The sequence below is a fragment of the Phyllobates terribilis genome, unplaced genomic scaffold (assembly GCF_046119375.1).
Source record: "Phyllobates terribilis strain yellow unplaced genomic scaffold, ASM4611937v1 Scaffold_12__6_contigs__length_324123572, whole genome shotgun sequence".
In the NCBI taxonomy this organism is placed as follows: Eukaryota; Metazoa; Chordata; class Amphibia; order Anura; family Dendrobatidae; genus Phyllobates; species Phyllobates terribilis.
In genome coordinates, this window is record NW_027362772.1 from 69,491,160 (window position 1) to 69,511,126 (window position 19,967).

The following is a 19,967-nucleotide window of genomic DNA, read 5'->3' on the forward strand; positions in this document are numbered from 1 at the left end:
AGCGGGTGTCTAAAAGTGTCACCAACCAGTAATGACTGTCACCCAACATTTTGACAAAGCGAGGGTCACTGTTAAGGCATCGATTCGTAACATAAAGTCAGCCATGCGTGCGTGCCAGACTGGTAATGGGCAAGACTTCCATGTCCTCACCAAGATGACGACTGACCATGCTCTCCTCCTCCTCTCCCCTGTCCTCAGGCCACCGACGCTGAACCAACGGTATGACACTTGTACAGGTACTACCGTCTACAGCGCATGATACCAGCTCCTGTTCTTACTCCTCCTCCTCCTCTCCCTCATTATCCCCCAATGCACGTTGGGATGAGATGAGGCTGGGCTGTGTGTAATCGACCGCTACGGCTTCTTGATCCATCTCATCATACTCTGGCTTCAATGCCTCCTCTTTAATTCTCTGCAGAGAGCGTTGCAAAAGAAAGACAAGTGGGATGCTGACGGTAATGATGGCGTCATCGCCACTCACCATCTTGGTGGACTCCTCAAAGTTTGTCAGGATGGTACATATGTCAGACATCCAGGTCCACTCATGAGGTCTTATGTGTGGAGTCTGACGTGAATATCGACTGTCTTGTTGCAGCTGGTACTCCACAACTGCTCTCTTCTGCTCACCATTCCTTTGCAACATGTGGAGGGTAGAGTTCCAACATGTGGGGACATCACACACCAGTTGGTGTGCCGGAAGCTGCAAACGCTGCTGCAACACAGCAAGGGCGGCGGAAGCTGTAGCCGACTTTTCAAAATGAGCTGACAGGCGGCGTACTTTGACGAGCAGATCTGGCAACTCGGGGTACTATTTAAGAAACCGCTGAACCACGAGGTTAAGAACATGAGCCAGGCATGGTACGTGTGTGATCTCGCCTCGCCTCAGAGCCGCCACCAGGTTATGCCATTGTCACTCACGACCATGCCTGGATGTAGGTTCAGCGGTCTCAGTCACAGATCTGCCTGCTCTTTCACAGCTGTCCACAACTCACAAGCAGTGTGAGGTTTATCACCTAAGCTTATGAGTTTCAGCACAGCCTGTTGCCGCTTGGCTGAGGCAGTACTGCAGTGCTTCCAGCTTGTAACTGATGTGGTGATATCTGAGATGGAGGCTGAACATGAGGAGGAGGAGGAGGATGATGCACAGGAGCTGTACACTGTGGGGGCAACTCTGACATAGGGCCAGCAATCCTCGGTGTGGGGAGGATGTGTTCCGTCCCAAGGTCCGACTGGGTCCCGGCTTCCACTATGATTACCCAGTGTGCCGTCAGGGAGATGTACCGTCCCTGGCCACAAGCACTTGTCCACGTGTCCGTTGTCAGGTGGACTCTCCCAGTAACTGCGTTGTTGAGGGCACGGCAGATGTTTTGGGACACGTGCTTGTGTAGTGCAGGGATGGCACACCTGGCAAAATAGTGTCGGCTGGGGGCCGAGTACCAAGGGACGGCCACCGCCATAAGGTTGCGGAAGGATTCTGTCTCCAGCAGCCTAAAAGGCAGCACTTCCAATGCAAACAGTCGTGAAATGTGCGAATTAAGGACTGTGGCCTGTGGGGCGTTGGCTGCGAATTTGCGCTTTCGTTCAACGGTCTGGGATATGGACAATTGAATGCTGCGGTGGGACGTGGACATGGACGTTGATGCTGTTTCTTGAGAAACTGCCATAACAAGTGAAGACTGAGAGGAGGGGGCATCTTTGCATGCAGTATGGACAGGGGATTGCCTTGCACGCACAACAGGGGGAGAAGCAGTGGTGACACTCGCTGACACTGGTCGTGGACCCTGGGGTTCGCCCCACAAAGTCGGGTGCTTTGCTGCCATGTGCCTGATCATGCTGGTGGTGGTCAGGCTGGTAGTTTTGTCACCCCTGCTGATGCTGGCATGGCAGGTGGTACAAATGACCTTTTTGGGGTTATCAGCAGAGTCATTAAAAAAATTCCAGACTCTGGAAGACCCACCGGTTGTACTGGCAACGTCCCTCGTGTTGGTGTTACGGGGAATTGTTGCCCGCCTTCTTTGTGTGGCCACCACACTGCTTCTTCCTGCCTGTTGGGGTACTCTGCCTCCCTCACCCTGTGTGCTGCTGGCCTCACTCTGCGTGTCCTCCTGCCATTTTGGGTCAGTTACTAGATCATCCACCACCTCCTCCTCTTCCACTTGCGCACCACGATCCTCCTCCTCACTTCCTGGCAATTGTGTCTCGTCATTGTCCACCTCTTGTGACAAATTGCCAGCGTCGACTTCCTGTGGTCGTGGCTGTTCAAATATTTGAGCATTGCTACATGGGATCTCCTCTTCCACCACTTCAAGCGGAGCAGTCGAGGGGCACAAATATGGAAATGGTCCAGTGAACAGCTCTTCAGAGTGTCCAAGTGTGGGATCAGTTGCTGTCTGATGACACTCGGCATGGTGGGAGGAAGGAGCATCAAGGTAAGGAGGAGTATGCGGTCGAGACTCATGGCTACTAAAACTTGATCGTGTGGAAGACAGACCGGAGGTGGTGTTGCCCAGTTAACTGGAAGTATTATCTGCTATCCAATTATTAACCTGTTCACACTGATCAGTTCGCACACTGGTGTTGTAGTGTGCTTCCCTAGTAATTCGGTCAAGAAGTGGGAGCGAGAAGATGTGGCTGTTGGTTGTGGCACATTTTCACCTTGGCCACTGCCCCGTCCTCTACACGCACCATCACCAGAACGTCCAGTTCCACGTCCCTTGCCATGTGCCTTGCCCATTGTAAATGAAGTAAAATAGCTTACATTCACACTATCAATGGAAAAAGGGTAATAAAAAGGAGATTAGAACCGTGGAAGAGGAAAACCACAGATCTATTTCTCTGGCCTATACCAGACTCTTTTAAACAGATATATTGGTGTCTGAACAGTCAGGGAGACACTATTACAGTTTTTTTATGGCAAAAAATGCCAAAAGTAGGATAATACAGAGATTTGACCCGTGGAACTGCAAAACCACAGTTCTATTTCTCTGGCCTACACCAGACTCTTTTAAACAGATATATTTGTGTCTGAACAGTCAGGGAGACACTATTACAGTTTTTTTATGGCAAAAAATGCCAAAAGCAGGTTAATACAGAGATTTGAACCATGGAACTGCAAAACCACAGTTCTATTTCTCTGGCCTACACCAGACTCTTTTAAACAGATATATTGGTGTCTGAACAGTCACAGACACACTCAATTATTTTTTTTGGGTGGGGGGGAAATACCAAAAGGTTAATAACACACGTATTTGTACAGTCTGACTGAGGAAAAATAAAAATACAGGATTTAGCATTTTTCCTGGCCCCTGAGACCGGGGGATAAGTCTAGCAATTTGACCAACAGGAGCAGCACACAGGACTGTAATGCAGCGTTTGCTGGTATAACCACTGCGTCTCCTATACAGCCTTCCTGCCTGCCTGATATCTGGGATGTATATTAGTCCTGAGAAGGACTGTTTGTTTGATTTTGCAGGCTTTAGAGACCCTACACTACCTATTTCGCAGTATAAATCTCTCCCTAGCTCAGCAGCACTCTCCCTACACCGTCTGATCCGGAGCGACTGTGTCCAAGATGGCGGCGCCCGGTTTTAAATACTCGAGGTGACGCTGTGCGGCCATCCAATCACTGTAATGCCCACAACCAACATGGCTGCGGCATTACAGTGACTGGCTGGCAATCCCTGCATTTTCATTGGCTCTGTAAAGAGCACCAAACGTGCAGGGCGGAGACCCGAGCTCCCGCCCGAGTAACCCGGAAATGCTCGGTGCTCGCCGAACATCCCGAGTAGTGAGATGCTCGGGCGAGTACCGAGCAGTGTCGAGCATGCTCGCTCAACACTATTGGGAACCCTTTTGGAGATTTTGCATTGAGGCCTGTGATGTTGTTACTACATCTGTGATTGGTTGGCTGTTATCCTTGTTTCAGTTTCTGCCTAGTAACGATGATGTAATGGGGAGGAGGGGACAAGGCGGAAGGAGGGTAGCGCGCGGGTAACGGAGAGAGAAGGGAACGGAAGCAGGAGAATAAAATTATGGCTGTTTAAACCTACCATCCAGCATCTCTGTGTGGCCTTCTGGAGTTCCTTTCGTCTGCATAACAACACCACAAGGCCCACAAGCTTCAAGCAATTATAACAATTTTTGTAGTAAATCTTATTAGAGAAATCTGCTTCTTCCTCCACTCATGAGCCTCTTCTCTCCCTTCCCTCTGTGCCTCTTAGACTCACTGTCCACTCTGAAAAAAATAACTCAAATCCAACTTAGTTAAAGCAAGACAGACTACTAGTACAGTGAGGTATCAGGTTACAACTCCTAGTGTACTCAATGGAGAGGGGAGGATGGAGTAAGAATGGGGTGCCAGGAGAGGAAACAAGCAGAGGTAGAGACAGTTGAATTCATAGCTACACTGCTCAGTACTGATATATAATGTCTTCCATGCTGTTTCAAGTTCTGAACATGTGCTAAACAGAGAAAGAAACATGAATACCTGTTTCTATGTTATGTATATGAGAGACATTGTAGAAGCTGGTCTCCTCCCTCTAGTTCTGAGAGAACTGAAAATTAGAGACAAAGCCTGCAGGGGGAAATTGGTGAAAATGTATTTTACAGGTCACTTAATGGCTAGACATAGTTTTCCCCAAGCACACACACACTCAAAATTTTATTTTGAGAAGTTACCTAAAGTGATTATATATATATACATATACAGTTGCATCTCACTAAATTAGAATATCATCAAAAATGTAATTTATTTCAGTTCCTCAATATAAAAAGTGAAACTCATATATTATATAGAGTCATTACAAACAGAGTGATCTATTTCAAGTGTTTATTTCTGTTAATGTTGATAATTATGGCTTACAGCCAATAAAACACAAGAGTCATTATCTCAGTAAATTAAAATAAATAACAAAAAACACCTGCAAAGGCTTCTTAAGCGCTTAAAAAGGTCCCTTAGTCTGTTTCAGTAGGCTCCACAATCATGGGGAAGACTGCTGACTTGACAGATGTCCAGAAGGCAGTCATTGACACACTCCACAAGGTCCCAGGGTTCCAATTTTCATTTGGAAATCAAGGTCCCAGAGTCTGGAGGAAGAGTGGAGAGGCCACAATCCAAGCTGCTGGAGGTCTAGTGTGAAGTTTCCACAATCAGTGATGGTTTGGGGAGCCATGTCATCTGCTGGTGTAGGTCCACTGTGTTTTATCAAGACCAAAGTCAGCGCAGCCATCTACCAGGACATTTTAGAGCTTCATGCTTCCCTCTGCCGACAAGCTTTTTGGAGATGGAAATGTCATTCTCCAGCAGGACTTGGCCCCTGTCCACACTGCCAAAAGTACCAATACCTGGTTTACACACAACAGTATCACTATGCTTGATTGGCAGCAAACTCGCCTGACCTTAACCCCATAGAGAATCTACTATAGAGAATCTATGGGGTATTGTCAAGAGGAAGATGAGAGACGCCAGACCCAACAATGCAGACGAGCTGAAGGCTTCTATCAAAGCAACCTGGGCTTCCATAACAGCTCAGCAGTGCCACAGGCTGATCGCCTCCATGTCACATTGCCACATTGATGCAGTAATTGATGCAAAAGGAGCACCGACCAAGTATTGAGGGCATTTACTGAACATACATTTCAGTAGGCCAATATTTCGGATTTTAAAATAATTTTTCAAGCTGTTATAAAGTATTCTAATTTACTGAGATAATGACTGTTGTGTTTTCATTGGCTGTAAGCCATAATCATCAACATTAGCAGAAATAAACACTTGAAATAGATCACTCTGTGTGTAATGACTCTATAGAATATAGGAGTTCACTTTTTGTATTGAAGAACTGAAATAAATTAACTTTTTGATGATATTCTAATTTTGTGAGATGCCCCTGTATGTGTATAATTTACAGCTTGTACAGCCCTCGGGAGAACAGCAGGACTCCAGAATTTTACCTCAATGCTACATGCTACTTTTGCTCAAAAATGCAGAATTTCTAGCTTCTATATTTGGATTATACAGATATTTGAACACTGATGATACAATATCCTCGCATCCTCCTTTTCTTTTTATCTAGAGCAGAGACAGCAGACATCATACTGACAGTGTGATATACAGTACAAGAGGTAATAAAGCCACCAAAAAAGTGTTCAGTACCAATACCTGTGGATAAAACATACATCCCACAAAGGATCTAATACTTTCCCTTTGCCCTGCTGATGACTTAGCTGCTTGTACTTTATAATCTCTCTGTCCATCAGCTCTGATTTCCTCCCAAGCATGTGCTTATTGACATTAGATAATACCAGCAAGCAGAGCTGCATTGTAAAGCATGAGGGAAAAATGGAGCACCAGCCTAACAAATTGATCCATTTACACTTATTCAATCCAATGCAGCAATTGTAACTGAACACTATGTTCTGCATTGGCATCCCGGGCCAAGAGAGTTTAAATGTGTTGCTTGGCTGGGACTAATATATTGATATAGATAGGTCTATACGGGGGGCTCAATGGGGGGCTCAATATCTGGCATCCTCTAAAACTGTGCTTTTGCTCTTGCTCACTTGTGTGTGAACCTACTGGCCATAAATAGCCTCCCCATAAATATTAGGTCAACTGATCACTTAGGGATTGTTTCAAGTTCACCTGGAGAGTTGGATTCTTTAAGCCATAGGTCAGGGTGAGCAACACAGACCAAAGGTGATAACACAGCTTGCTGGATTTGCTTGATCAGCTCCAACCAGGATACTAGGGTATGCAGGATGACAGACAAACAGAGCATGAATCATTGGGAGAGACAGATCCAGGAATGTGGATAAACACAGGAACTGTAGATGTATAGTCAGTTCAGGACTTGCTGCTAATAAATGGTTAATGGCTGAGTTGTGTGCTATTATCATGACAGGAGAGCAATGGCAGAGATGTAGGCCGTCAGAAAACACATAGTTAACAGCAGACAGCAGTGGATAACAGTAAAGTACAGATTACATACTGTTACAGCCGCATTATACTGTGAGTAGTATCAGTATAGTAGATGAGAGTTCATTATACTTACAGCAGGCGAATGGTTAACTGCAAATCTGAGCTAGGAAGTGATTATGGATAGATAATAAATAAGCAGGAGACACAGAGTCAACTGAGAGAAATGCATGGTGAGGCAAACTCTAGGAGTAAACATGGAACTGAATACTATGCTTACCTACTGTCTCCTACCCATTACCCTATAGATTGTAAGCCTGTGAGGACAGGGTCTTCTCCCCCTTTGTACCAGTCTGTCAGTTTGTTTAATTATATATATATTTATATGTATGTAACCCTTTTTACATATACAGCATCCTGGAATTATTGTTGCTTTAAAAATAAATAATATTGAATACTCAGACGGCACATAGCTGCCTGAGTCAATCGGCACATAGCTGCCTGAGTCAGTCTTAAAAGACTTTGGGTGATGATGTCAAAGGAGTTCACAAGTTTACTTGAGAAATGTGGACTACAGCACTGGGAGGTGATCATAGAAGGAACCAGAGATGGATACTAGTGACAGGACAAGTGAGTAGCAGGGGTATTGCTTCTTTCGCCTTACTGAGACCACCAACTGGCATGGAAAGTGTAACATGTAATGCTTTAGGAATAAATTAATACAAATTAACTTTCCCCAAGGAGGAAAAAAAACGATATCGTTAGTGCTACCTTTTAGAGGTAGAAACCCATTAAACAGCCTTGGGTTGAAGTCAGACAGCTGTATAAATCGGATCGCGAATGAACAGTAATGCTCGGAATGGCCATAGCTCTCCCAACCCAAGCGTCACATTGAAATATATGAAGCTCTCACACTTGGGTCGAAAGAGCCGCTGGCTAGTCCATGCATTGCGGTTCAGTCTTGGTAAGATTTATATGACCATTGCCATGATTCCTCCTCTCAATGTGGCAATGTGGTGAGTGGCAGCTCAGCCGTCCAATCTGGGGCAGGGGTGTCCTCAGTTGTCAGTATCGTGATAGACATTTCAGCCGTGCAATCTAAAGTTTGGTCATGCTGAGTGACTGTCCATTCACCCAATTAGGGCTGGGGCGTGCTGGGCTTCCTACAGTTGTCTTCTGTTCAGAATTATTCCAGGCTATTTAGCTGTCTGTCTGCCTCTTGTCTCTGTCAGTTGTAGTTTTATTCTGTAAGGTGAGTGCTCAGTGCTCTGTGTCTGATTACCTGATCTTGTTGCCAGACCTAGGATTTGTTGTGACTACTCGTACATGTTATCCCTTTTGCTCTTGACGCTCTCTGACCTCAGGTACCTGACTCCAGCCTTGACATCTGACTATCCATTGTCTTATCCCTTTATCTTGTCGTACCCTCATGGCATTTTGACCCCGGACTGTTACTTGACCATGCTTTTGTCTTGCCCCTCTGTTCTATGAGCCCCCCTGGTATCTGACCTTGGACCTCCTGACTTCCCTGTCTCGCAGCTTGTCCATGAGTAGTGACTCAGCGTCACAGCCGTCTTGTCCTTAAAAAGGAACTCCAATTTAACCAAAATGAAGAGACACTAATCTCTAAACAACTGTTTCTGCGTTCTTGCCCCTTTCCAGTACAAATCAGGGTTATGGTTGGCTGAGTGAAAAGTCTTCAAGGAAACATGCTTATAGCTCTAAGAGCAGCTCCTTCTCTTCCACTCTGCTGTGTTGATGGGGCATCACTGTCGACGTCATGTTGACTGACAACCAGCTCCCTGCAACAGAGCAGAGGGGAAGAGAAGGAGCTGTTTTGTTGATGTCCTACGTCCTGTGACGTTACATGTCCATGACCACTTTGAGCTGAAAGAGATCATCGCACGGTAGAACAGACCGGTAACTAACAATTATCTATATATATAATCGTCTTATCCCGTCTGTCTGTCTGTCTGTCCAGGAAATCCCGCGTCGCTCATTGGTCCGGCAGCGGCCAATCAGCGCCGCAGGATTTCTGAAAAAAGATGGCGGCCGTTAGCGGCTCATCTGCGGGACGGAGCTCAGCGGCAATGCAGCCGGGAGATGACCGGCGCGAGGTGCTCATCTCCCGACCGCCGGCAACGCTGACCTCCATGTGGCTAGGGTGTCAAGGGAGGACCGGGGAGCGGCGCTGCGGGTCGGGATACTTCTGCTGCGAACGCCCGCTCATGTCCCGGGTTCTCGCAGCGGAAGTAGCCGTACAGGCAGCGGCGCTCCCCGGTCCTCACCAATACGATTCCACTCCCCGATCCTCACCAATACGATTCGATGGTTGGTCGCGATCTCTCGCCACGACCAATCACTGATCTTGGCCCAAAAGTTAAACACCGCTGTGCTGATTGGTCGCGGACGCTGCCCGCGACCAATCACCGATTTGCGCGCCACATTTAAATAGCGCCCGCAACCAATCACCGATCTTGCAGACACATTAAAACACCGCTGTGCTGATTGATCGCGTACGCCAGCCGCGACCAATCAGCGAGATTGGCGCCAAACTTATACAACGCTCTGCTGATTGGTTGCGGCCACAAGCCGACCGCGACCAATCAGCGAGATTGGCGCCAAATTTAAACAACGCTCGGTGATTGGTCTCGGCCGATATTTAAATGTGGCACCCAAATCGGTGATTGGTCGCGGGCAGCGCTTTTGAACACAAATGTGCGGACCTTAGTAACACCATGCGGCTACTGTCGGGAGATTAGCGGCTAGGGTGTCAAGGGAGGACCGGGGAGCGGCGCTGCGGGTCGGGATACTTCTGCTGCGAGCAGTCGCTCATGTTCCGGCTTCTCGCAGCGGAAGTAGCCGCACAGGCAGCGGCGCTCCCCGGTCCTCACCAATACGATTCCGCTCCCCGGTCCTCACCAATACGATTCGCTGATTGGTCGCCGTCTCCGCACCCGACCAATCAGTGATCTTGGCGCAAAATTTCAACACCGCTGTGCTGATTGGTCACGGCCGCTGCCCGCGACCAATCACCGATTTGGGCGCCACATTTAAATAGAGGCCGCGACCAATCACCGATCTTGGCGCCACATTTAAACACTGCTGTGCTGATTGGTCGCGGACGCTGCCCGCCAACAATCAGTGATCTTGCCGACACATTTAAACACTGCTGTGCTGATTGGTCGCGGACGCTGCCCGCCAACAATCAGCGCTGACCTCCATGCGGCTAGGGTGTCAAGGGAGGACCGGGGAGCGGCGCTGCGACCAATCAGCGATATTGGCGCCAAATTTAAACACCGCTCTGCTGATTGGTCGCGGCTGCCGACCGCGACCAATCAGCAAGATTGGCGCCAAATTTAAACACTGCTCTGCTGATTGGTCGCGGTCGGCGGCCGCGACCAATCAGCGATTTTGGCGCAAAATTTAAACACCGCTCTCCAGTCCTCACTAACACGGTTCGCTGATTGGTCGTGGCCGCCGCCCGCGACCAATCACCGATATTGCTGCCAAATTTAAACACCACTTTGATGATTGGTCGCGGTTGCCGGCCGAGACCAATCAGCGAGATTGGTGCCAAATTTAAACAACGCTCTGTTGATTGGTTGCGGCCGCCAGCCGTCCGCGACCAATCAGCGAGATTGGCGCCAAATTTAAACAACGCTCTGATCACCCGACAGCAAGTGTGAACGGAGGACCGAGGTGCGGCGCCACCGGTCGGGATGCATCTGCTGCGAGCAGCCGCTCATCTCCCAGCTGCTCACAGCGGAAGTACCCGCACAGGCAGCGCCGCTCCCCGGTCCTCACCAATACGACGCTGATTGGTTGCGGCCGCCAGCCGCGACCAATCAGCATTATTGGCGCCAAATTTAAACAACACTCTGCTGATTGGTCGCGGTCGGCGGTCGCGACCAATCAGCAGAGCAGTGTTTAAATTTGGCGCCAAAATCGCTGATTGGTCGCGGCCGGCGGTCGCGATCAATCAGCAGAGCGGGGTTTAAATTTGGCGGCAATAATGCTGATTGGTTACGGCCGGCGACCGTGACCAATCAGCAGAGCGGTGTTTAAATTTGGCGCCAATATTGCTGATTGGTCGCGGCCGGCGACCGCGACCAATCAGCAGAGCGGTGTTAAAATTTGGCACCAATATTGCTGATTGGTCGCGGCCGGCGACCGCGACTAATCAGCAGAGCGGTGTTTAAATTTGGCGCCAATACTGCTGATTGGTCGCGGCCGGTGACTGCGACCAATCAGCAGTATTGGCGCCAAATTTAAACACCGCTCTGCTGATTAGTCGCGGTCGCCGGCCGCGACCAATCAGCAATATTGGTGCCAAATTTTAACACCGCTCTGCTGATTGGTCGCGGTCGCCGGCCGCAACCAATCAGCAATATTGGCGCCAAATTTAAACACCGCTCTGCTGATTGGTCACGGTCGCCGGCCGTAACCAATCAGCATTATTGCCGCCAAATTTAAACCCCGCTCTGCTGATTGATCGTGACCGCCGGCCGCGACCAATCTGCGATTTTGGCGCCAAATTTAAACACTGCTCTGCTGATTGGTCGCGGTCGGCGGTCGCGACCAATCAGCGATTTTGGCGCAAAATTTAAACACCGCTCTCCAGTCCTCACTAACACGGTTCGCTGATTGGTCGTGGCCGCCGCCCGCGACCAATCACCGATATTGCTGCCAAATTTAAACACCACTTTGATGATTGGTCGCGGTTGCTGGCCGCAACCAATTAGCAGTATGGGCGCCAAATTTAAACCCCGCTCTGCTGATTGGTCGCGGTGGCCGGCCGCGACCAATCAGCGATTTTGGTGCCAAATTTGAGCAATTTTGGTGCCAAATTTAAACAATGCTCTGCTGATTGGTCGCAGTCGCGACTAATCAGCAGTATTGGCGCCAAATTTAAACCCCGCTCTGCTGATTAGTCGCAGCCACCGGCCGTGACCAATCAGCGATATTGGCGCCAAATTTAAACACCGCTTCGCTGATTGGTGGCGGTTGCCGGCCGCGACTAATCAGCATTATTGGTGCCAAATTTAAACATCGCTTTACTGATTTGTCGCGGTGGCCGGCCGCGACCAATCAGCGATATTGGCGCCAAATGTAAACACCACTATGCTGATTGGTCGCGGTTACCGGTCGCAAATAATCAGCATTATTGGCGCCAAATTTAAACACCGCTCTGCTGATTGGTCACAGCCGCGACCAATCAGCAGAGCGGGGTTTAAATTTGGCGCCAATAATGCTGATTGGTTGCGGCCGGCGGTCGCGACCAATCAGCAGAGCGTTATTTCAATTTGGTGCCAATAATGGAGATTGGTCACGGCCGCGACTAATCTCCATTATTGGCGCCAAATTTAAATAACGCTCTGCTGATTGGTCGCGACCGCCGGCCGTGACCAATCTGCGATATAGGCGCCAAATTTTAACACCGCTTTGGTGATTGGTCATGGTTGCCGGCCTCGACCAATCAGCGATTTTGGCGCCAAATTTAAACACCGCTCTGCTGATTGCGCCCTGTCGGACTCATACATATTCTAGAATACCCGATGCATTAGAATCGGGCCACCATCTAGTCTGACAATAAATACTTACCCCTATAGCAAAAAAAAGTCCCAGATAGCCCCTTTACAATTCACGGAGGGGAGAGAGGAGTATTCGCTTACACCTTGTATCTGGAATGCCAGCACCCTCCATGGCTTCATGCAGGTGAGGTCTTACTCACCACCAAAGGGTTTCAGTCTATGATAATTGCTATTGACACGAGCAGTTTTGTGTCACTGTATGAAACCATAATGTCTTCTGTGTGGGAAAGCGCGTTCTTCCTGCATTCATCATGTGTGATACAGTATCAGTGAGTGCCACCCATCAGCAGCAGCACCTGTGCTCACGTGGAGTGGGTGTGACACCTTCACACAAACAGGAAGAGGTCCTACCTGTGGATCTGTCACTCTCTGCTTTCAGGTCACCGACTAGAACTTTACACCCGGGACTTTTCACATTGATTTTTAACCTCTTCCCTCTCCACTTCACTCATTTTCATTTTCCTATAACTGCCAACATCTACTTCTGCGTCTCATTTCTTTACTTCCTCTTCTCCGGCTTAAAGCTTTGTGCCTGCCCTGATCTTCTTCATCTTGGGACTCCTTTTGCTCCATAGACCTAAGTCTCTTTTATATCTGAGGTTCTTCCTACACTTGGTCCTAATTCTGTTGCCCCCCTATATACCCATGCATGCATTACATGGAAGGCACAACGGCAACGTGGACAGAAAGACAATGGAGAAGCTCATACAGGGGCTGGATGGATTGTCAAAGCTTAATAGGGTCCCCCAATTGCAGAGGAGTCACCCTTACCTTCCAGACATTACCCGGGATATAAAGGAGCATCTGCGGCAAATTCTAGATAAGACCTCGGATCTGGGTCAGAACCCGTACCTGCAGGTGACAGTGAATAGTCTGCTGGCCAAGACAGCACAATGCTCGGAAATGGTGAATAAGGAAGGCACAATGGCCAGGTAAGTGCAATGCCTAATATATTCTCCGCAGATGTATGTTGTGACAACTGACAATCTCCACTTTGCTACATATATATATATGTATATATATAAACATCATATACAAAGATATAACTGTATGTTACACATGAGGCGCTAGTGAAGGTGGAAAAATCCAATGTTGTCTTTGACACTACGAGATTCGGCAAAAGACCAAGGGGTGGCAACCCCTCTAATCCAAAGGATATTTGTAAATTTGCAAATTATGAAAGTTCACAACCGTAGGGAATGCAGAGGTTGCTGCTGTCTAACTCAAAATTAGTGAGTAGAGATGAGCAAATCAATCCGCAAAGGATCGAGTTTGGGTTGAATTTTCATGAAATTTGCAGTCTCATGCAAATTCGAACGCTTTGAGATTTGGTTCGCAAAAACAACAAACTTGCCCAACATTATTTCCCACACTACTGAAGCATCAGAGAGTGGGCTCATGTCTTTTTGCGTGGCCTCCCTATAATGCCTGGCAGCTATGAAATCTAGCAGATTATCACACCTTGTACAGTGGTGGTCAGTACCAGGGTTATAACAGTTCAGCAGTTCCCAGTGGAGCATAGCTTGTACGGCAGAGTTGTTTTCCATTTCCAGAGTCACTGGGTAAGTCTCCCTCCTCTAGAATGTAAGCTGTTATGGTCAGCAGGGCCCTCTCTTTCCTGTAGAGCGTAAGCTCTTATAGTCAGCAGGGCCCTCTCTCTCCTGTAGAATGTAAGCTCTGATGGTCAGTGGGGTCCTCTTTCTCTCTTGTAGAGTGTAAGCTGTTATGGTCAGCAGGGTACTTACTCTCCTGTAGAGTGTAAGCTCTTATGGTCAGCGGGGTCCTCTCTCTCCCCTGTAGAGTGTAAGATCTTATGGTCAGTGGGGTCCTCTCTCTCCTGTAGATTGTAAGCTCTTATGGTCAGTGGAGTCCTCTCTCTCTCCTGTAGAGTATAAGCTCTTATGGTCAGCGGGGTCCTCTCTCTCTCCTGTAGAATGTAAGCTCTTATAGTCAGCGGGGTCCTCTCTCTCTCCTGTAGAGTGTAAGCTCTTATGGTCAGCAGGCTCCTCTCTCTCCTGTAGAGTGTAAGCTCTTATGGTCAGTGGGGTCCTTTCTCTCTACTGTAGAGTGTAAGCTCTAATGGTCAGTGAGGTCCTCTCTCTCTCCTGTAGAGTGTAAGCTCTAATGGTCAGTGGGGTCCTCTCTCTCTCTCCTGTAGAGTGTAAGCTCTTATGGTCAGGGGGGTCCTCTCTCTCTCTCCTGTAGAGTGTAAGCTCTTATGGTCAGGGGGGTCCTCTCTCTCTCCTGTAGAGTGTAAGCTCTGTTGTTTGATATCCAGCCAAGGTGAATCAGACAGTTGGGGTGTTGCCATTATCAGGCTGGGAAGGTTATTGGGCCCTTCCCAGCCTAAAAATACCAGCTTGCAGCAGTACCAGAAGTGGCACATCACATGAGATGTGTTAATTCTCGCGTTTTGCCAAGCTCTTCCCATTGCCCTGGTGCAGTGGCTATTGGGGTAATGGTTTTGGGGTTGATGCCAGCTGTGATTTGTCAAAAATCATAGCTGGCTTTAAACCCTGGGGTTAGTAATAGAGTTACTAAATCAATAATCAAAAATAAAAAAACACACACAAAAAAAATCCTTTATTTGAAAAAAAAAAAGAATCCCCACAACTTTCCTGGTTGACCAATTCATTAACCACCCCCCTCCCCCCCCAAAAAAAAGCCATGCAGGTCCACTGTAGTCTTGGGAATCTGCCGTAGTCCATAAATAATTACTTGAAAAACTTTAAAAACGAGAAATGAAAACAAGACACTGTCCCTCATTCACCAATTTATTAGAGAACTAAAAGTTCCCAAGCAGGTCCGAAGTAGTCCTTGGCGTTCCCAATACGATCCCCAAATCCGACGTCCAAAGGCTATGGAGCCTTATTCAGAGAATGAAACTCCATAGGCTGTAGCAGCAGCCACTCCAGGTCCTGCTGGGCTCTGCGAAACCAAGTGGCTCTGAACAGCGGTGACATCAGTAACTACACCGCTCATCAGAGTCGCAGAGTCACACTGCCCTCATTGAGACTCTGCGACCTTGATTAGCGGTATAGTTACTGATGTCACCACTGTTCAGAGCTGTCGGGTCTCGCGGCTGTAAGCCGAGCGCTGTGGGACTCAGAGTTTTGGAGCTTTGTTTTTTTGGTGGTTTTTATTTAATAAAAATGTTGAGGGAGTATTTTTTTCAAATAAAGGATTTTTGTGTGTGTGTTTTTAATTTGGATTACTGGGTTAGTAATGAGGGTGTCTGATAGACGCTTCTCCATTACTAACCCCAAGGCTTGGAACATCAACCCCAACTACCATTACCCCGATTGACACTGCACCAGGGTATTCAGGAAGAGCCAAGGCTAAGCATCTAATATGATGCGTCACTTCTGGGGCGGTTGTGGGCTGATATTTTTAGACTGGGAAGGGCCCAATAACCAGGGACCTTCCCAGCTTTATAATATAAGCCCACAGATGTCTGCTTTACCTTGGCTGGTTATCAAAAATAGGGGAGACCCCACATCATTATTTTAAATTATTTATTTATTGAATAGGTTAAACAAAGCTAGACACTTGTGAAGTTCTATATCTACAGGATATCTATCTATTCTGAGGGTTCTGGCTGTGTATTTACTGTACTTGGCTGATGAAATTTCGGGTTTCCTTTGAGATGTTTGCCTAAAAATCGGGCACCATATGCATGGTCCATGTGCCGTTCGATTTTTTTCTTGCACTCATTGATTTACATTGGCGAGTCCCGTCTGATTCTCGCCTCCACTCACAGCATGTTGCGATTTTTTCTACGTCCAATTAGAATTGAGGAAATACTCGTAGATAAACACTGACTCATTGAATTACATTGGTCAGAGTGCAGTACGATGTTTTCTCGCATTTCACTCGTCCGATTTGTACACTTGTGTGAGCGAACCCAACAGAGATAAAATCTGCAATAGATTTAGAAGATAATTTTAAACTGAAATATGAACCATGTGCAATAAGCTACAGAGCTGAACCTGTCTGATGTGCACCTCTAGTAGAGCTGAACCTGTCTGATGTGCACCTTAATAGAGGTGACCTGGAGCCTCATTAATCACACGCTTAATCTTGGTTGTGTAGACGTTCCAAACCATCACAGGTCAGTGTACTGGCACTTTTTAAATTATTTAAATAGCCCTGTGAGTCTACACATGCGCCCTTTCTTTTCTTTTCGTTTCTGATGTGCACCTTTAGCAGAGCATATCCAAAAAGCAAAAGAAAAGTCAGCTCCACTCACCATAGGAAGTTAAAAACGCACGGATCCAGTAGTGCTCCAGCAAGAAGATCCAAAAGACAAAAAAGCTAGCTTAATAAACTCCTAAAAATGAATTTTAATGAAAAATTTTAAAAAAGGACTTATGTCCAGAAGCAAAATGGTTGTAACACAGAGACAATAATCTAGCAACAGACGCGTTTCGGAATACCTTCCTTAGTCATTGTGAACAGAGCTGAACGTGTCTGATGTGCACCTCTAGCAGAGCTGAACCTGTCTGATGTGCACCTCTAGCAGAGCTGAACCTGTCTGATGTGCACATCTGGCAGAGCTGAATCTGTCTGACGTGCACCATGATACCTCAGTGGTATTGCCAAAAATCCTAGATAAAAGAGCAGGTAACACAATTCAATGATAAAGTGGCTGCTGACTTTCACATAAACATATCCTTTTCAAGAGACACGAATGACGCCACTTATGTCATGTGGAAGTAAATTTGCTGAAAAAAATACCATAATGAATCATAATTCCTTCCTATCAGATTTGTGCCCCCTGCATTAGTCAACTGCAGAAGTCATATGGTGCCATAAAACGGTTAGGATTTTATATAGTTCTGTACATTTACAAACGTGGCTTTTTTGGGTACGTGAAAAATCACTGATGTCTTAATGAGGCCTTAGATAAGAAATATAGAGCATAAGGGCTCAGAGAAAAACGGTCAGAATATTTTGATCAGAGTGTCGCCCGATTTTCTCAGACGTGGAGAAATTAAAAAAGAAAGATTCTCCATATTCTCCATTCTGACAGTCTATGAAAATCAGAATTAATCCGAGTGTGGTTGAATTTTTTTCACGGAACTGTTGACTTGCATTGCCGATTTGGATCCAATCCTCGGATCAAAATTGGACATGTCTCCGATATTTCCCATGGAACACCCGGTCCAAGGAAGAAATCGGACATATGAATGGCTCCATAGACTATCACAGGTACGAGAGCTATCAGTCAAAATCACGGATAACACTCGTATGTGAAAATCACACGTATGAATGAGGCCTAAAACAGAAGACCTAATTGATTTATGGCCACTTGTAAACTATATTTACTGTTAGAAAAAGTAACTAATGACCACTAATAAAAATGAGAAAATGAGGATGTTCCGGGAAACGGCTGCTGTAGAAGAAATGTCTCACTTCCCTCTACAGATACAGACAAACACTGTATGTGGAAGTATTGGGGCACCAGGTTCCCCCGGTGTATAACATCCAGCCATCACCCCAGGTGTATAACATCCAGCCCCTCTCCCCCCGGTGTATAACATCCAGCCCCTCGCCCCCCGGTGTATAACATCCAGCCATCGCCCCCCGGTGTATAACATCCAGCCCCTCGCCCCCCAGAGTATAACATCCGGCCATCACCCCAGGTGTATAACATCCAGCCCCTCTCCCCCCGGTGTATAACATCCAGCCCCTCGCCCCCCGGTTTATAACATCCAGCCATCGCCCCCCGGTGTATAACATCTAGCCCCTCGCCCCCCAGTGTATAACATCCGGCCATCACCCCAGGTGTATAACATCCAGCCACTCTGCCCCCAGTGTATAACATCCGGCCACTCTGCCCCCAGTGTATAACATCCGGCCACACTGCCCCCAGTGTATAACATCCGGCCATCATCCCAGGTGTATAACATCCGGCCCCTCCCCCCCAGTGTATAACATCCGGCCATCACCCCCGGTGTATAACATCCGGCCATCACCCCCTGTGTATAACATCCGGCCATCACCCCAGGTGTATAACATCCGGCCATCACCCCCGGTGTATAACATCCGGCCATCACCCCAGGTGTATAACATCCAGCCATCACCCCAGGTGTATAACATCCGGCCATCACCCCCTGTGTATAACATCCGGCCATCACCCCCGGTGTATAACATCCGGCCATCACCCCCTGTGTATAACATCCGGCCATCACCCCCGGTGTATAACATCCGGCCATCACCCCCCGGTGTATAACATCCGGCCATCACCCCCGGTGTATAACATCCGGCCATCACCCCCGGTGTATAACATCTGGCCATCACCCCAGGTTTATAACATCCAGCCTTCACCCCAGGTGTATAACATCCAGCCCCTCGCCCCCCGGTGTATAACATCCAGCCATCACCCCAGGTGTATAACATCCAGCCATCGGCCCCAGTGTATAACATCCGGCCCTCACCCCAGGTGTATAACATCCAGCCATCACCCCAGGTGTATAACATCCAGCCCCTCGCCCCCAGGTGTATAACATCCAGCCCCTCGCCCCCCGGTGTATAACATCCGGCCCTCACCCCAGGTGTATAACATCCAGCCATCACCCCAGGTGTATAACATCCAGCCCCTCGCCCCCAGGTGTATAACATCCAGCCCCTCGCCCCCTGGTGTATAACATCCGGCCATCACCCCAGGTGTATAACATCCAGCCATCACCCCAGGTGTATAACATCCGGCCCTCACCCCAGGTGTATAACATCCAGCCATCGGCCCCAGTGTATAACATCCGGCCCTCACCCCAGGTGTATAACATCCAGCCATCACCCCAGGTGTATAACATCCAGCCCCTCGCCCCCCGGTGTATAACATCCAGCCATCACCCCAGGTGTATAACATCCGGCCCTCACCCCAGGTGTATAACATCCGGCCACTCTGCCCCCAGTGTATAACATCCAGCCCCTCGCCCCCAGGTGTATAACATCCAGCCCCTCGCCCCCCAGTGTATAACATCCGGCCATCACCCCAGGTGTATAACATCCAGCCATCACCCCAGGTGTATAACATCCGGCCATCACCCCCTGTGTATAACATCCGGCCCCTCATCCCCGGTGTATAACATCCATCCATCACCCCAGGTATATAACATCCGGACCCTCGCCCCCGGTGTATAACATCCGGCCGTCACCCCAGGTGTATAACATCTGGACCCTCGCCCCCAGTGTATAACATCCAGCCCCTCATCCCCGGTGTATAACATCCATCCATCATCCCAGGTGTATAATATCCAGCCCCTCACCCCCGGTGTATAACATCCAGCCCCTCACCCCAGGTGTATAACATATGGCCACTCTTCCCCCAGCGTATAACATCTGTCCATCAGCCTAAGTGTATAACATCCGGCCACTCGGCCTCAGTGAATAACATCTGGCCCTGGTGCACGGTGTATAACATCCAGCCACTCGGCCTCAGTGAATAACATCTGGCC

The 19,967-nt window shown here is 48.1% G+C and overlaps 1 protein-coding gene and 1 long non-coding RNA gene across 2 annotated transcripts in view; one reads left to right on the forward strand and one right to left on the reverse strand.

Annotated features, from left to right (window-relative positions):
* Nucleotides 1–19,967, reverse strand: part of LOC141172095 (uncharacterized) — a 165,650-nt gene that overhangs the window by 88,456 nt on the left and 57,227 nt on the right. The gene's annotated exons all lie outside the window — the stretch shown is intronic.
* CBLC (Cbl proto-oncogene C) overlaps nucleotides 12,812–19,967 on the forward strand; it is a 47,779-nt gene continuing 40,623 nt past the window's right edge. The window contains exon 1 of the mRNA XM_073655938.1: nucleotides 12,812–13,439. Coding sequence (XP_073512039.1) covers nucleotides 13,153–13,439 — 287 coding nt within the window. The 5' untranslated portion in view covers nucleotides 12,812–13,152. The remainder of the gene's footprint in view (nucleotides 13,440–19,967) is intronic.